General features: G+C 36.6%; 1 protein-coding gene across 3 annotated transcripts in view; it reads right to left on the bottom strand.

Annotated features, from left to right (window-relative positions):
- Nucleotides 1-4,759: 4,759 nt before the first annotated feature.
- Nucleotides 4,760-18,436, bottom strand: part of WDR70 (WD repeat domain 70) — a 231,392-nt gene continuing 217,715 nt past the window's right edge. For all 3 annotated transcript variants that reach the window (XM_069492033.1, XM_069492035.1, XM_069492036.1), the window contains one exon: nucleotides 4,760-5,705. In XM_069492033.1, the coding sequence (XP_069348134.1) occupies nucleotides 5,618-5,705 (88 nt within the window). In that variant the 3' untranslated portion in view covers nucleotides 4,760-5,617. The remainder of the gene's footprint in view (nucleotides 5,706-18,436) is intronic.

The following is an 18,436-nucleotide window of genomic DNA, read 5'->3' as shown; positions in this document are numbered from 1 at the left end:
ACCTGAATCTAGTATGACCTCATCTTAATTAATTGTATCTGCAAAGACCCTATTTCCAAGGAAGATCACACTCTGAGGTTCTGGGTGAACACGAATTTTAGGGGGATGCTACTCAGTCCAGTATACTAGCAATATTGTGCAGAACGACCTTTGTCCTCTTCAACTGGGTATCCACTGATAAGGTAACTACTGAAATTACAGTGAACCTATCTGGTAAACATGAGTTATTCTTCTTGACCTCCCTACCACAAATTCCATTTTTGGTAACTAATTCTAAGAAAATAATTCTACATACGTAAAGAAACTTTAGGCATAGCGCTATCCAAAGCAGCATTGCTTATGATAGCAAATTCAAAAATAATCTATGTTTCCAATAATAGGACAATGGTTAAGTATAGAAGATACACCTATATAATGAACTACTATGTAGCTACTAAAGTTATATAAGAGGTTTGTAATAATGTAGAAATTATATATGCTTATTTAACAAGTGAAAAATATACCACATTGTTCATAAATATTGTAATTATGTTCTAAGAGGAGAAAATAAGTCTCAAAACTGTATATAAAAGAAAAAAACTGGAAGATAATTCATCAAAATATTAGCACTGTTTGTATTTGAATGGTTGAATAATTGTTTATCTTTTAAGTTGTTCCAGTTATATATTTCTGTATAACAAACAACCTCAAATTTAACAGTTTAAAATGACAATAACTTTATTTTGTTCATTCATCTGAAATTTGGGTAGGGCTTTGTAGGGATTGGCTCATCTCTACCTCATGTGACAACAGCTGATGTGACTAAGCTGGAACTGAAGGTTCTACTTTTCAAGATGGCTCAATAACATGTTGGTCCTGGTTCTGGTTCAGCTATGGGGAGCTCAGTTGGGGTTGTTGGCCAGGGTTCTAATTTCCTTTCCAGGTGGGCCTCTCCCTGGGGCTGCTTGGGCTTCCTCACAGCATGGCAGCCATATTTCAAGAACAAGTGTCCCAAGAGAAAGGAAATGTAAGTCTCCTAAGGCTTGGGCCTGGCAACTCACAACACATTACTTCTGCCATGTTCTATTGGTCTAGTTGTCACAGAGCTGCTCAGATTTAAGAAGAGGGAAGTGTCAAAGAATTTGTGGTCATCTTCAATCTACCATTATAAGCCAGCATTTTCCAAATTTTCTTTAATGAGTATTACTACAAGTGGGGGCATTTGAAGTACCTTTAAAATACTTTTATTTAAAAATTCAAAGTCCTGTAATATAAACTCTCTGATAATTCAGAATACTACTTAGAATAGCAAATTTCTCTACTCTTTGCCTTAGAACCTCTTCTCCAGTTACATAGCTCCAGACAGACAGACAGACAGACACACACACACACACACACACACACACGCCTGCGCGCGCATGCGATCTTGCAAAATCTCCCATCTTCAGGCACTTCTCCTCTGGTCTGGTCTTCCTCTCAGTTCTTTGGTGAAAGTGTTGACTAAAAATTAAAGTTCCAGTCATAGTGGTTTGTGGTGTGCCCCATTCCAGACAGATACTTTTCAAAAGGTGTCAGTTAACCACTCTTTCCCATTTCCTGACCTCCATACCCACAAGAAGGCTGATAAATGAAGGAGGCATATCACCTCTACAGGGCTACTGACCCACGCTGTTTGCACATTTATAAGCAGGCACCTGGGTGTCCTCCCTTTCTCCCACCCCACCCAACTCGTTAGTTATTAAACACTGGAAGGCTCACAGTTGCCTGAGATAATCATATTGATTCTTAAAAGCTTTTCTCAGATTGGCTCAAGTCTCATAATATTCATTCTTAGATCACATAGAAAAGTGCTCAACTTGGATGCTGCCTTCATGTGATTGTGAAGCTGAACTACTTGTTTTCAATGGGACAGAAGGCTAATAACCTTTCAAAGAATAAATATTAAGGTGTGACTACAAAGCAATATGACTGATCGCCTAAGGTTAAGTGGGGACCAGTGCATTACAGGTTTTAGTTTAGTTTGTTTTGTTAGGTATTCTGTGTATGTGTGAATGTATGAGAGTTATGTCCTGGTTTTCAAGTCTGAATGGCCCAATTTTAGACAGTTCTCTTGGGAGATGAAAGAGCTACCAGCGACACACAATATCCCAGAATTGAATTAGATTTATGGATCCTCTCCACAGAAAAATGTACGTGAGTATAAGCAAAGCATGTCCCCTAAGATTTGAGGGAGTTCACAGACACCCTGTCTAGGTTAAGAGTCCTCATGCTAGAGATATCTCAGATCTTTGGTAACTTGTGGTCTCATGACCTTCATGGTACCAAGTCCAATGGGACAGGAGGTGAGTGCTTGAGGATTTCATGGTGGCTTGGGGCTTGGGGCTTGGGGCTTGTGCCTTGCCAGGAATAGCAGAGACAATCCTGCTTCTTCCTCAAGCCATCACAACAGTTACCTGTGAATAAATCCCAACAAAGAAGAGATGAGGCAGCCTGGATACAGACCAACCTTTGGTACTAATTATTCTCCTTTCCAACTGTGAGGCAGAAACACTTCTCACCTCTCATTCTTCCTTATCCTCTTTTTTCTTTTCATCCCTCTGCCAAAGATTGAATAAGCCTCTTCTTAATCCCTTTCTCAGGGCTGGGGTCTAGTAATACAACTGTGCATAGAACGTGGCTCCTCTCTTTCACTGAACTATTTATTATTTACTGAATCCAATGCTCTTTAGTTTTTGCAATCTACATCCTAGTGGAGGACACACACACTTGACCCACAAGCCATTCATGTGTATACAATTACAATGCAATGTAAATGGAGGCCATGGTGGAGAGAGATGTAAGCAACTATGAGAGTAGACATTGTCTGCCTGGGTGATCACAGAAGGCTGCTCAGGGAAAGTGAAATTGATTCTCATTTCCAAAAACAAATAGGAATTCCAGGCAGACAAGGGCAGAGGAAGGAGCAACACACACACAGATATTCAGATCCCAAAAAACATGGTTCCTTCTGGGTTCAGTGTGGCTGCCCCTCAGAAGCATGTTCCAGATCAGCAGGAGTTAAAGCAAGAAAGACAGGGAGGCCAAATCCTTAAGTGCCACACAAATGAATTAGAACCACTGACACAGAGCCTCTGGAAGGTTCTAGGTGAAAGAATGAAATGATAGACTTTGGTTTTAGAAGGCTAACCCTGATGGCAGAATGAAAGACGGATTAGATAAGGGCCTAATGAAAAACAGGGAGATTTCTTGGGAGGGAGGCTCCTGAGTGGTCCTCCCACTTCACTTTTAGGTCAAAGCTAAAAAGAGAGTCTAAATTCTAGCAGGGGTGTTAGGGAAAGACAAGAAGGACAAATACAAATATGGAAGATTCAGAATACAGCATGGGCAGAAATTGGCAAATAATTAAATGGGGTGAGGGGTGGATAAGGGAAGAGTCATTATAACTTCCAGGTTCCTTCTTTGATCAGCTAGAAATCTAGTTGACCAAGGTAGGGAATGTAAGGTTGTATGGGAGAAGATAATGATCCCTGAGGGATATGCAGAGTGAGGGCCTGTGGGACATCTGCCCTGATGACAGGACTACAGGTCAAATGAACACCATTTGTCTAGTCCTGGTTCTAAGGTCCTCCCTCACCAAATTCAAAATTTAAACACTTATGTGTATTTTGCAAAAATTTTGTGGAAAAAAATAACACTTTATTAAACTCTCTAGCATGAGATAGATCCTCTCAAACATGAAAAGGCCCACTTGTGTTGTGGGTAACAATGAGATAATCATCTTCGTGCTACAAATGCCTTTCTCTCCTCTTACATCATAGTGGACTCAGCCAAGACCACTATGATCAAGTTTTTATTCCTCCCCCCAACCCTCCACTGCAACTTTTGGCTATACAAGACGAATACTTCCATATGGTACAATGTTTATGTTAAGATGAGGGAAGACGTGAGATGCTTTCAGTAAATTTTATCCAAGAAGCAATAAATTTATAAATCTTAAGCAGCTGGAACTAAATAATGGTTTGTAATTGATTTTGGGTGAAGTGTATTACAATAGGAATAGAAAACTTGGGGCAGTTAATTACTGATGTTTAGAGATCTTGAGTGTCTTCATATGGCCTTCCTTGGCTATGACCTCAGACAGATTATTTGACACCTTGAACCTCTTTTGCCTCATCTGTAAAGTGGGTTTAACAATTTTACCCACTCATGGGGTTTCTGTGAGGATTATGTCAGCTAATGCAAGTAAAGGGCTTGCGGTAGTACCTGCCATACAGAAGGCACTCAGCAAATGTTAGTTCATTCTCTATTACATACAGGCTAAGGCACAGGGGAAGGAAAAAGGGATGGGGATGGGGGTAGGAGGGAAGAAGGATAAAGTGTACAAAAACATAGTTTTTTAGGATTTATCTATAGAAAAATGCACACTGCCACCTCAGAATATGCAGAGACAAGAGAGCTGTGTGAGTGCAAGTGGTTAAAAAAGATTTTGTTGGGAAGCAGGAGGGGGTATGTGAAGCCTGTGGAACCAGGAGCTTGCTGACATACTTTTTGGATTTTCATTCACTTTTATAATTATTGAATTCGCTAGAACAAATGAGAGCACGAGGGCAAAAGGCAAGTGCTAAAAAACCTGAATTATCTAGATAGGACTATTTAAAATGTAAAAACTACCCCATGTCTATGTGAAACCAAGCCACAGAATTTTATTCTATTGACTCTGTATTATTTTGGACAAACTGCCAACTTTTGTTTTAGTTTTCTAGTCACAAAAGCACAAGGATTTTTTAGAATGATTTTTAATGTCTTCTACTTAGACAGTCCTTACATTTACAAAGCATTTCTATATTTTTCTAATTTAATTCAGATAAAAAGTAAGTATCATTAGCCCTACTTTAAAATAGCAAATATTTAGTGTGTATTTACTGAGTGCCAGGTACTGTACTAAAGGCTCTATGAGGTGTGTCCCATTTAATCCTTCCGACAAACCTACAAACTAGGTACACTGTCATCTGAGGCTGGAAGAGAGAAGTTTAATAACTCTCCCAAGGTGACTCAGAAATAAAGAGCAAAGCCAGGACTGGAATCCACATTGGTCTGACTTCAAAGCTCGTTCTCCTAACGCCTAACCACGAATTCTGCTGTTGAAGGATAATCAGATACATGTTCTTTCCTAGTATGGCAATGCTTTTGGTTTGAACTCAGTCTAATTATTTACAGTCATGTAAACAACTGTTGTGAAACTATACAGAATATTAAACTTTTTGATCTCTATTTATTATGTTCCCAGAATTGCTCAAGACAGATATACATCTCAATGTACATCTTCCCCTCTAAGGTTATGAGAATCTGTACAAGATCAATAATTGTTGAATACATTCAAGTTTCTAAATACCTAAATCACTTGGTAATAGGCTAAAAATCTGTTTCTTATTTACTTGTAATACAGTTTAATAATTGTAGATAAGAAAATGTAAGCACAATTTTAGGTGAAGGGTAGCTACCAATGTTTTGCATGGTGTGATAATGCAATGAACAAATCTGTTCATAAAAATGTATTTTATTCCATAAGCATTAAAAAAAAAAAAAATCCTGTCCCACGTCCCTCCCCCTCACGCAAACAGCTCCCAAATGAGATTCTTCAAATTTTACGTTTTTTCCATTCTGGCTCATTCTTTGCTTCTTCATCATCAGATTCAACTTGGGCAAACATGGTTTTGGGCTGAGTCCTAAAACAAAAGTTAAATAAGACGAGGAAAAATTTAGTCAGCAAGTGTTTATTATATTAGACTGTGCTTTTTTCACCAAGTGGGAGCAAATGTGGAGAACGAATTACATCTCAATTATTCAATATAAATCGTTAAACTTCTGGCAAAGAAAAGAATAGTGGAAATTTAATTACGTTCAGGAAAAGAGCCAAAGATTCTTTTAAAGGTTTTCCCGCTGTGGCAGACTCTGTACGCTGTCCTTTCCTTAAATAAAACGAAGACACATCAAATTCAGTGGAACCTCACACATCATAACCACGCTTCACCTCAAATTCAGGCTAACTGGAACCGTTTGGAAGGACAAACCATCGCCAAGCAAGAATCTACATGATCATTGCGCACAGCTCTCTGCGTTGTTCCCAGACTTAAGCAGTCCACATACATGTGATTATGGTGCACACAAACAGGAGAATTTGAGTTAGCAGTTTTCCTATCTAATGAATTTGAGACAGAAAAATTAAAAAACAAAACGAACAAATGAATACCTCTTACACCCCCACACCCGGGTCAATGCATGGAAAAGCCAAGTATTTTAGGATGTGTCGTTGCACTGGCTGTAATACCGCCATACAGAGTCATTGCTGAAATACTGCCACATAGGGCATCAAGCAATCTTTGCATGAGGACCTCCTGTGCTTTGTAAACACCCTGGTTCCATGACATTCCTTTTTATACCATTCACACAGGAAATAATTCCAAGAAAATGTCACATGGTTATAATGTATGTCCTTTTTTGTTATGCTACTGCTGAATTCCTTGTTTAAAAAAATAGCTGTATCATATTATAAAGAAACATTAAAGCATAATATCTGAAGATTATATATTTTGGCTTATATCTTCATGTACAGTTCAATTCATTATGTCAAGGTAATTCCAGAGTGGTAAAAACAATAACTCCTTTTATTGGCCAAGCAAAAACAGGGTTAAAACTTTATATTACCTCTTGCTGTTTCTTTACTATCTGGAGGGAGAAGTAGAAACCATCCACAACTCATGCTGACATGAGTTACATGCTGGAATTCCTCGTGCATAAGTTAATTACCATTCTTGTTTCTCCAGTTACCTAATACACATACCTAGAGTCCAAGCTGTCCCCATATACAATCTGGTTGGTTAAACTTGCTGTCACTTTAAGGCACAGTTATGACATTTACTTATAGGTCATAGCTCTAACATTTCAAATAGCAGCTACAGATTTTCTTACGACGTGAGTTGCTGGATTACTAGAAAACAGAACACTGGCTTTCTAATGTGCTACAACAAGGCAATTGATGCTTGTTACCATATTTCAGACATTGACCACTTAGGTATGGACAAACCCATACGGGAGCAAATTTATCTGGTCTAAAAAAATTCTTTGAATTAGATATTTAATTTCTAAGAGGAAAAAAAGGAACATGGTCTTCCAAAGATATCTGGCAATGCTTTATAAGACACTAGCTCATCACTATTATTTGTAGTGAAATTTAAGTACTAAGAAGTTGCAATGCTGCTTTTTCTTGGATATAAAAAAGGAACTTAAATGGCAGATTACAGGAGAAAAACCTAGAGCTTGAGAAAGCTATTTCATTTAACGGTTATTTTTTTATATTCCATCTACTTCCAAGAGCATTTATAGCAGGGTGGTGGCTAACATTAAAGGGCACAGAATCAACAGAACTATTTAATGACAGGTAGAAAGATAGTAATGATTGTGAAGAAGCATTTGGGAGTGTTTTGGTGGGATGAAAATGTTCTATAATCTTGATTGAAGTGATAAGTACACAGGTGCATGCATTCGTCAAAATGTGAAACGGCGCATTTTATTGTATGTAAATTGTATCTCAGTAAAGTTGATTTGTGAAGAAAATCAAAACAAAACAAATGAAACGATCAAGAACCAAGGAATGAAAGGGCACGTAACTGAGCATAAAATTCAGCCCTGAATTTCCCAGCAGCCAAAGCAAAAGAAAACAAAAAGGACAAACAATTAGTTTTTCAAAGGAGGTATCTTTTTGTTTTTCATTTAGCATTGAACTCAGTGAATTCATTGAGTAAATGTGTATATCAGGGTCACTCAGGCTGTCACTTCCAATCACCACACAACGATTTCCTTTGTCTTTACCAGGAATTTAAATTTAGGGAACATCGAGTTGTCTGGAAGATGGAACATATAAATATCATACTCTTTTTTGCAAAAATCCATGACATTTATTTTAATTTCCATTTTCGAACTAATCACAATGTTGCCATCAAAATGGCCATATCACGTGTTTGCAATATCAAGTCGTGACACCTAACTTTCAAGTTGTCATGGTCTACTTCCCCAAATTGCCAAAATAAAGGCACAAATCAGTGTCCAAATTTCCTCAGAAACTTTCCCAATGCTTATTTACCACTTGTTCTTCATTCTGTTGGCTATCTAGGGAATAACGGAGTGAAAGAACTAGTCTCCTATCAACACATGGTGTTGGCAAAGCAATGAATGAAGTTAGACCCTTACCTTATACTATGTAAAAAAATTGCCTCAAAATGGATCAAAGACTTAACCATAAGAACTAAAACTATAAAACTCTTAGAAGAAAACACAGGGAAAAAGCTTTAAATGTTACATTTAGCAATGATTTGTTGCATGTGACACCAAAAACCAGACAACAAAAGAAAAAAATAGGTAAAATGGGCTATATAAAAATTAAAAACTTCTGTGCATCAAAGGACACAATCAACAGAGTGAAAAGGCAACCTACAGAATGGGAGACAATATCTGCAAATCATATACCTCATAAGGGATTAATATCCAGAATATATAAGAACTCCTACAACAAAAAAACCAAACTCTTCTATTAAAAAATGGGCAAAGAACTTGGAGAGACATTTCTCCAAAGATATACAAACAGCCAACAAGCACATGAAAAGATGCTCAACATCACTATTAGGGAAGTGCAGGCCTAAACCACAATGAGATACCACCTCACACCCACTAGAATGGTACTATCAAAAAAATCAGAAAATAGTAAGTGTTGGCCAGGATGTGGAGAAAACTGGAACCCTTGTACACTGTTGGTGGGAATGTAAAATGGTACAGATGCTATGGAAAACAGTACGGTAGTTCTTCAAAAAAATAAAAATAGGATTACTATGTAATCTAGCAATTCCATTTGGGTATGTATCCCCCAAACTGAAAGGACAATCTTGAAGAGACATTTGCACACCCATATTTACAGCAGCATCATTCACAACAGTCAAAGGGTGGAAGCAACTCAAGTATCCATCGATAGATGAATGGATAGGCAAAATATGATCTATACATTATCATTCATCCTGAAAAAGGAAAGAAATTCTGACACACACTGCAACATGGATGAACCTTGAGGACATTATGCTAAGTGAAATGAGCCAGTCACAAAAAGACAAATACTGTATGATTCCACTGATACGAGGTACCTAGAGTGGTCAAATTCATAGAGATAAAAAGTAGAATGGTATTTGCCAGGGACTGGGTGGAGGGGGAAATGGAGAGTTGTTTAATGGATATAAAGTTTAGTTTTGCAAGATGAAGAGTTCTGGAGATTGGCTGTACAACAATGTGAATATACTTAACACTACTGTATACTTAAAAATGATTAAGATAATAAATTTATCTTATGTATATTCTACCAAAATTAAATACTTTTTTAAAATTATTTTTAAAAAAAGAACCAGGCTCTTGGGCCTCAGAGTAAGGAAGAACAAATCCCTCTCCTGGGAAAAAAAGGAGGCACCTTGGAGAGTGCCTTAGCCTCCAACCTAGGGCCGTGCCTAGGGCAGTGCTTCTCAAACCATCTGTGGTGCAGGGCTAGTCTTTGTTTTCCAATTTCCAATCCCTTTCAGACAAATATTATATTTCTAGAAAAATACAGTTAAAAGACTACAAAATATAAATCCAAATTTTTATTAGATTCAACAAATAACATCAAATTGCTATAAAATGTCTCAAGTGGGCCAGGTGTGTGGCTCACACCTGTAATCCCAGCACTTTGGGAGGATAAGATGGGAGGATTGCTTGGGGCCAGGAGTTCAAGACCAGCCTGGGCAAGATCATGAGATTCTCATCTCTACAATAAATTTTAAAAATTAGGTGTGGTGGTGCAGGCCTGTAGTCTCAGCTACCTGGGATGCTGAGGCAGAAGGATCCCTTTAGCCTAGGAATTCAAGGTTGCAATGAGATGAGCATGCCATTTCACTCTAGCCTGGGTGACAGAGTGAGACTCTGTCTCTTAAAAAAAAAAAAAGTCTTAAGTGTTAACTTTCAATTCCTACATTAATCTTGTCAGCACTGGTTGGTGGACCACACTGAGTGGTACCTGTTGAGAACTCCATCCTCCCCTAGCTTGAGAAAGAAAAGGAGAGAAGCAGGGCTTTGAAATAAGGCTGTGGAGTAAGAACTTTTCTTCTTAATAAATTTGCCTTCCTCCAGCTGTAGGAAAATATTTCTCCTATCTGGAAAAGTTGGCCCCGTATGATGCTAGTGAAGACTTGGTGAGGAACAAAGTTTGGGGTTGCACTCACAGGCCCATCCTTTAAGGAGTTGTCTTTGATTCTTGGGTATAGCATGAAGAGGTCTCATTCCAATCCATCCTGTTCTCAAAACCAACATTCTTACAGAACCTTTAATAAGAGCTGTATGTTGTTTGCTGAATAAAGACAGGGTTCTTCAAGAAAGAGTATTCAACTTTAGCACATTGAACATTTCTATCTAGTCTAAGGAACACCAGTGTTTTATAGGAGCACAGTGAGGGAATTATGGCTTTAAACTTGGAGCTATTCTTTTTATTTTATTTTTTTTTTTTTAGCAATTTTTATCTTTGAATATATTTCCAGCAGTTATTCTTTTGAAAAAGTTTGGAAATCCACATATAAGAAATATTTTAAAAATTCAATTCAAGACTATCTAGGACATTTTAAATGGATTTCTTTAGTCACCACTGTATCAAGACAATGAGGAACAGAGATGATTAGGCAACCTCTAGCAAAGTTAGGAACAGAACAGGAGATTTCTTCCCTGGGGGATGGCCTAATTTGTCCTTGGCATAGAAAACTACTATAAAAATAAATCAACAATGTCAAGCAAAAGTAAAATGACTCATAAAAAAAGATAAAACATTAATGGATTTGAAAACACTTAAAACCTGGTCCAAAAACTTGCTTTTAAAGCCAACAGGAAACAAATAAACTACAATAACAACCAATATACCTTCTAAGTCTCTATAAACATTGTTGATGGCCACAGAAATGGATTTCCTTTTGGGCTGTTTGAAGAAATGGAATTTGTACACTGATTTTAACATAGACTCTGTTGGGTGCTTCCACAAGGAAGAGTAGAACAAACCAAACCAAACAAATACTGAAGACATGGCAGCAACTTAAGAAAAATACAAATAAAGAAATAATGTGTAAGAAATATATTCCACCAATTCAACAAAGCATATCTATAATATTATCCATCTATTCCTTGTCTTCTATTTAATCAATTCCTCCAGAATTCTATACCTTATTTCTCAAGAGACAAGAAGTCATCAACTCAAGCTTACAGCCTCATGGTAGATTTATCTCCCTTGCCCAAAACAAAGCCCTATGAAGGGACTGACATGAGGGAAAAGGAGGTAAGGGGAACATTCCATTCAGCCACATGGACAGTCACTGTGGGTGCTCAGCAGCTTAATGGGGATCCAGTAAGCCTCACTGGAGAACCAGTGAAGTATCTACCTAAATGAAGTCACTTTTATCCACAGTATTTATTTTACTGGTTTATGGCCCACACTCGCATGTTTCTAAGTGTTAATTTAAAACCTAAACTTACAGAGGGCTGATGTGAAACTTGCATTTTCCAGTTTGATTAACTCATTTGGAGAATAGTAAACATTTTGCACTCGACTACATATGTCAACTTGTTTACCAGAGTTACCAAGAAAAGGAGAGCAGATTAGTATCAACATAGTTATTGCTGCCAACCATTAAATAAACAAATCAGAGAAGGGTTATTTTGCTTTAGCTTCAGTAACTCTGCATTTGCTAATAGTTAATATGATTTCATAAAGCAAATAAAAAAGCTTAAGCATATGTCTTTCTTAAATCTATAAATTCTGATTAGCTGATACTTTGTGCTGATTAATTTTACCCTTGAGCAAAAACAGAGAAACAGAGAACCATTTTTTAAGACTATTTGTACAAAGTGAATCTTCCAGCAACTCTGTGCCACAGGAAAATGACAAACCCAACAGACTGAGTTCCACCTTCAATGTTTCTGTCCAAAGGAACTGTGTGTAGAGCAGTAATGAATAAAGATTCCCTCTACAACCTAAAAGAGCATTTTTGGGGTGCAATGGGTAAGAGATTCAAAGTATTAGCAGGACTTTCTGACAAACCTGTGCCTTCTACACTCTTTCTCTAGCACTCAGGCCAGAGTGAAGTCATCAAAATGTTTTCAGCTGCGATGGAAAAGTCCACAGGTCAAATTCTTTTTAATTATAGATGTTCTTCTAATATGATTCATTCCAAAAGCATAAAGCAAGCTTCAGGATAACAGAATGAGTATGAGGGGAAATCACTTGCATTATTTAGTCATCAGTATGTGAGTACAAACCACAAGCTTTTTTGGCTCAGGGCCCATTGTTTATTATGAAGGAAAACCTCAAAGCCAAAGTCAATTATAGCCATGACTTGACAATCTGACACACTTGTTAACCCTGTTAGAAAGAATACGGCCCAGATGAACTCTGACCCAGTCATCACAATTGCAGAATTATTAAGATTAAATAAAAGCCTTGACCAAAAGATTCCACTTGAAATGATTCCTTCTTTCTGGTGAAGAGCTAATCAAAGATTTTTTTTTTTAATAATAGGGACACATAAGAAGATAAGAGGCAACAAGATGTTTCTAGATAAAGAATTTTCTATTTTCTTCAGGAAATGAACACATAATATTTTAGAAAATAAATAAACACATCTCAGATTCATAAGTAGGGCATACTGACTCACAATGCTATGTGTGAGAGTTCAAAGACTGTGTGGTGTGAGGAAGGAGAAAGGGACAAACACGAGACCTATGGAAGCTGTGGAAAGAAGAAAAAAAGAAAGAGAAAGAAAGAACCCTATAAACTCATCATTAGCTACCTTATCACCAAATGGGTAAACAAGTTAGCATGATAAAACCTTTGAAGAACATACAGGCCTGAAACAGCCCAGGTATCACCAAAGCCCTCTCTAAGTTCTCATTTATAAAATACATAACCGTGTGTCACAATTTCTATTCAAACACATACATGAAAGCCAGGCATGGCATATCCTATTACTTCATGGATTAGGAAAATAACCTCAGTGAGGGTAAGAGACTCACCAGGGGGTGGCAGAGCTAGAACTAAACCCCAGGACTTCTGATTCTTAGTCTAGTATTCCCTCTGCTATGCCTGGCTGGCTCACACAATAATCTTCTCAGCTTCGCTATTACTCAACTTTTCCAATAGCTACTACTGGCTGCTATGTGATGAGAAGCAGCACACTGCAGTAGTTAAAAATCATAGGCTTGGCTCTGAAGCCAGAACACCTGCATTCAAATCTCCATTCTGCCACCTGCTACCCATGTGGCTTTGGTCAAATGATAAGCCTCAGTCTCTTCATCTGTAAAATGGGGACAATAATACCACTTACCTTACAGGGCTGTTGCAAGGATTAAATGAATAATATATATTAAGTTTTTAAACAAGCCCAACATAATGTAAGTACAAAAAAGTATCATCATTATTATATACCTTGCTTTCGGATATCAGGTATTCTTCACTTCAAATAACAGATGTATTTTCAAAAAGTTATATGTAGAATATATTTGATAAAATAATTTATATGTTAAACACAACATATCAGCTTGCTATTTAAAAAAACCTGGGGGAAATTCTTTTGCTATGTAAATATTTCTTCACTATTAATTTCTATAATTGAAATAATCTAGTCTGTAAGTTTGAATTTTCTTAAGGGAGATTCATTTGTGATTTGTTTTACATAATTACTTGTGTAGTACTACAAAATATTAGTGTGCAAAACAGCCACCTGGGGCACCTCTTAAAATGTGGATTCCTAGTCCCAATCCCACAAAGACTAATTGAGTTGGTCTGGGACAGAGTCTAGAAATCTGCATTTTAAGCACCGCCCCCTCCCACCCCCAAACACATACGCAACTCTGATGCAGGCAGTGCACAAAACCATGCTGAGAAACACTGGCCTCTGCATAGGAATATGGTGGACAGTGACAATTAGTCATCTAAATATAACTCAGGAAAAAAGGTATTTTTCTCTCTGTGCATTTATATCACTTCCTGACACAAATAATATATGAACAACCTTCACTTGCCCACAGAGTGACCTCTTTAAATATTGTCTACTAACTCAACATGACTTAAATGAATCCTTTTATGGGTGGGAATGATATTCTAATACATACACACACATAGTCACATATCCAGTATCAGACAAGACATGCACACTGAAAATGAAATTGACTGAGCCAGCAATAATGGCAGCTTATCTGGCAAGAAAAGTGACCACGGCTGACAGAGCTGTCAGGCTGGCAGGCTGCTGGCCAGAGTCCAGGCTCCCACACACATCTATCCCTGTCTGATGTGTAAGCTAATAGCATTCTGGATCTACATCCTGCCCACTCCCTAGCCAGCTCCTTTCCTCTCCCTCCAGCAGCATCTTTTAACAAGAAACTGTAACTGAATCTGCCCATGTGTGGCTGAACAAGAGTCCTCTGTGATCCTGCTGTGTTTGAAAATTTTCATGGCTATTATACTGCTAGTGCCAGAAATGAAACTTAAATACTCAATTGACAAATGTAAAGTGTTCAAAGACTCTTCATTATTATCACTGGAGAATACAGGTGTGTATATGTTATGTGCAGGCAGGTAGATTTGTGGAATGTCCGCACTTTTCTGTGATAAAGCGAGATACAGTAAATAAATCTTCATTTCATCACTGACAGAAGTCAATTGCAGTGAAGAAAAACAACCAGACACACACTCTCAATTACAGTGACCTTTAAGAAAAGATCCTTTTAAATATTAGCTTCCTTTCAAACACTTTGCCACTTGGCAGTAAATAGTATACTCTAGCAGGTGAACACAGGAGAAATAGCACTGAGATTCTGGCTAACAAATTACATGCCATGGAGAGATGGTGCCATGAACTTAGTTAGTATGCAATAAATGCAAGGTGATGAAATTGGGTGCAAGAAAAGAGATGAGAGCAAAATGCAGCAGCAGAAAGGTGTATATTAAGAGAGAGCCCAGTCCTCTGGAAAGCTCATCAGGTTAAGGATCAAGAGAACTGAAGACTACTTCTAGTTTCAGTCACTGTTAATAGCAAATCTCAAAGCTGCAGTGTCCTTACAAGTAAGGTAAGGATATGACAGTATCTGTTCTACTCACCTTGCAGAACTACTATTAAGCTAGGACATTACTCAATTGTAAATACAATGAATCACCGACAATATAGAAAAATATCTGTAGGTAATGGTCACCAATTAACAAAAACATTTTTGGCTTCAATTAACTCTATTTGAAGAAAGTTGAAAATATGGATGAATAATTGCCCCCCAAAATACTAATTATCAAGCATTCTCAAGTCAGAAAATCCAAATAGACTATTTGCCAGGAGGGGATGGGAAAGAGAAAGATAAATTAAGGAATTCCTACCCACCCTCCACTCCACAAAAACACCAGGCTTTGACAGTTTTATAGGTGAATTCTATCAAATATTTATAAAATAGATAAATTTAATGGTATTAAAACAGTTTGACGGTATATATAGAAAAGAAAAACATACAAAATTTTTAGGAAGCCAGCATAACACCTGACAAAGAATAAACCACAACCACATGAGGTTCATATCAAAGATTCCAGGATGGTTCAGTAGTAGGAAATCTAGTAATATAGTTCATCATATTCATAGATCAAAGTAGAAAAATCACATTGTGATCACTTCCACAGGGATACAGGAATTTGATAAAGGCCTCTGTTTTCTCTGCATGGGATCCTCTTCCCCTGGGTATCTGCAGGGCTCACTCCCTTATTTCACTCAGGTCAAAGACCATTTTGGTAGAGGTTTTACCTTGGACACCATATCTAAAACCGCACCCTATTCTCCTCCCAGTTACTCTACGCTCTCCTTATCCCTATTTTAGTTTTCTTCTTAGCACTGCTACCATCTAATATTTATGGATTTATTTATTGTCTGTCTATTCAAATATAAGCTTCGTAATGACAGCATATCCTCACATCCTAGAACAGCACCTGACACACAGTAGGTGTTCAGTAAATCTTTGGTGAACTAATAAACAAAATAGAAAGCAATGGACTCTTCCTTAACATCTTGTATGTGTTTTTTAAAAGTTATGTTTTATGGGGAAATGCCATTAGATTGAATAATATGAAACTGCTGATATTTGACTTTTTTCACCTACAAAAAGGGAAATTTCTTATGGTTTAATGTAATAGAATCACTCCTGTTAAAGTTCAAATTGAGAAAAGGATGTGCACTATCATTGATATTACTTAATATTGTTCTGGCAGTAGTCAATGCAATTAGATAAGAAAAAGAAATAGCAACTATAAAAATTGGAAAGAAGTAGGTAAACCTATTTGCATATGATATAATTTTATACCTGTAAACCCCAACCAAACTAACTGGATAAAAAATTATTTAAAACCATAGGAAAATACAATAAATAACTAGAAACAAAATTTATATATATATATACATAATACACATATATGTAGCCACACAGTGTTTCCATATACAAAGGAGTTACACATTGAGTGTAAGAAAAGTTCCTATTTACAACAGAAAAAGATAAAATAACTAGGAATAAACTTAAAAGAAAATGTGAAATATCTATATCAAGAAAACTTCAAAATTCTACTGAGGGATACAGTGATGTGACTAAATAGAAAGATAAACTCTGTTCTTAGTTTGAAGGAATCAATATTGTAAAATTCTATCTATTTAAATTAACACCTACATGTAATTCAATTCCACTAAAAAACCATCATGAATTTTTGGGAGGTTATTAAATAATTTAGAAAGTAAAGTCATGGAGACCTACAAGAATTAGATTGAAAAATTCTGATAAAAACAATGAGAGTAGGCAGCTCCACAATAATGAAAACTGGTACTGACACTTGAATAGACAGACCAATTAACAGAACAGAACAAAGAGGCCAGAAATTGGTTAAAATTAATATGTAAGGACATTGTGTATAATAATAAAGGTGTCATTTCAATTTATTGAGGAAAATTAGATTATCCAATAAAAAGTGTTACAGCAACTGGCTAACTAATTGGAAAAAATCAAATTGAAGCTCTACTATAGTAGGCTGAAAAATGGGCCCCCTAAAGATATCAACCTTAAATCCCTGGAAGCTGTGAATGTTACCTTATTTGGAAAAAGGAGCAATATCTTGAGATAAGGCAATAATCCTGGATTATCTTGGGTAGGCCCTAAATGCCATTACAAGTATCCTTATAAGAGAGAAGAGGAGAAGACCAATACAAAGGAGAAGGCAATGTGAGGACTGGGCAAAGACTAGAGTGATGTGTCTACAAGCCAAGGAACCAGGTAACCTCTAGGAGCCTGGTGGAACAGAATTTCCCCTACAGCCTCTGTAGAAATTACAGTCCTGCCAATACCTTAATTTTCGAATACTGGCCTCCAGAAGTGTAAGAAAATCAGTTTCTTGTTTTTAGGACACCACATTTGTGGTAATTAATACACCTACTTCATTCTTTTCACTAAAATAATGCCACGTGAATCAAAGGTTTAACTCTAGAAAATGAAACCATAAAAGTATTAAATAGAAATATGGGAGAATTTAAAAAATAATCTTATATGATATATACCTTCCTAACTAAAACCCAAAAAAGCCCAAAAAGAAAAAATTTCTAAATCTGACTACCTTAAAATAATTTTTTTACCTAGGAAAAATGCCATAAACAAAGTAAAACAAAAAATGACTGGGAGAAATATCTGCAATACATGACATACCTTCTTAATATAAAGAACTCTTGTAAATCAATAAGAGAAAGACCAATCAACCAATAGAAAAATGGGCAAAAGATACAAATAGAACGTTCACAGGAAAAAGAGCTTTTAATGTATAAAAAGATGCTCAAAAATTATAAAAATTAGGCGACAACTACAAATTACAAATTTTCACCTTTTAGATTGACAAAGATAAAAATTAATATGCTTTCTTAGTAAGGATGAGGGAAAGGAGGCATTGATACATTGGACAAGTTGTTTAAAAATTCTATTTGGAGAAAAATTTGGCACTATCTAAACAAATTTAAAATGCAAATACCCTTTGATTTAGCAATTCTATTTCTAGAAGTTTTGCACATATGGGGAAATATGTATGTCCAAAGATATTAATTTCAGTATTGTTTATGAAACTAAAAGACTGAAAATAATGTAACTGTTTTCTAAGAGGGTATTGTTTTAGAAAAGCATAATACACCCATACGTAAAGTATAAAGGAAAACTACAAAACAATGATGAAAGAAATTATAGATGAAACAAACAAATGGAAAAACATCCCATGCTCATGGATCAGAAGAATCAATATCACTAAAATGACCCTACCGCCCGGAGCAATCTATGGATTCACTGTAATCAGTCCTGTCAA

Source organism: Eulemur rufifrons, chromosome 17 (genome assembly GCF_041146395.1).
Source record: "Eulemur rufifrons isolate Redbay chromosome 17, OSU_ERuf_1, whole genome shotgun sequence".
NCBI lineage: Eukaryota > Metazoa > Chordata > Mammalia > Primates > Lemuridae > Eulemur > Eulemur rufifrons.
The sequence above is the reverse complement of the archived record's forward strand: the minus strand, read 5'-3'. Positions and strand labels throughout refer to the sequence as shown.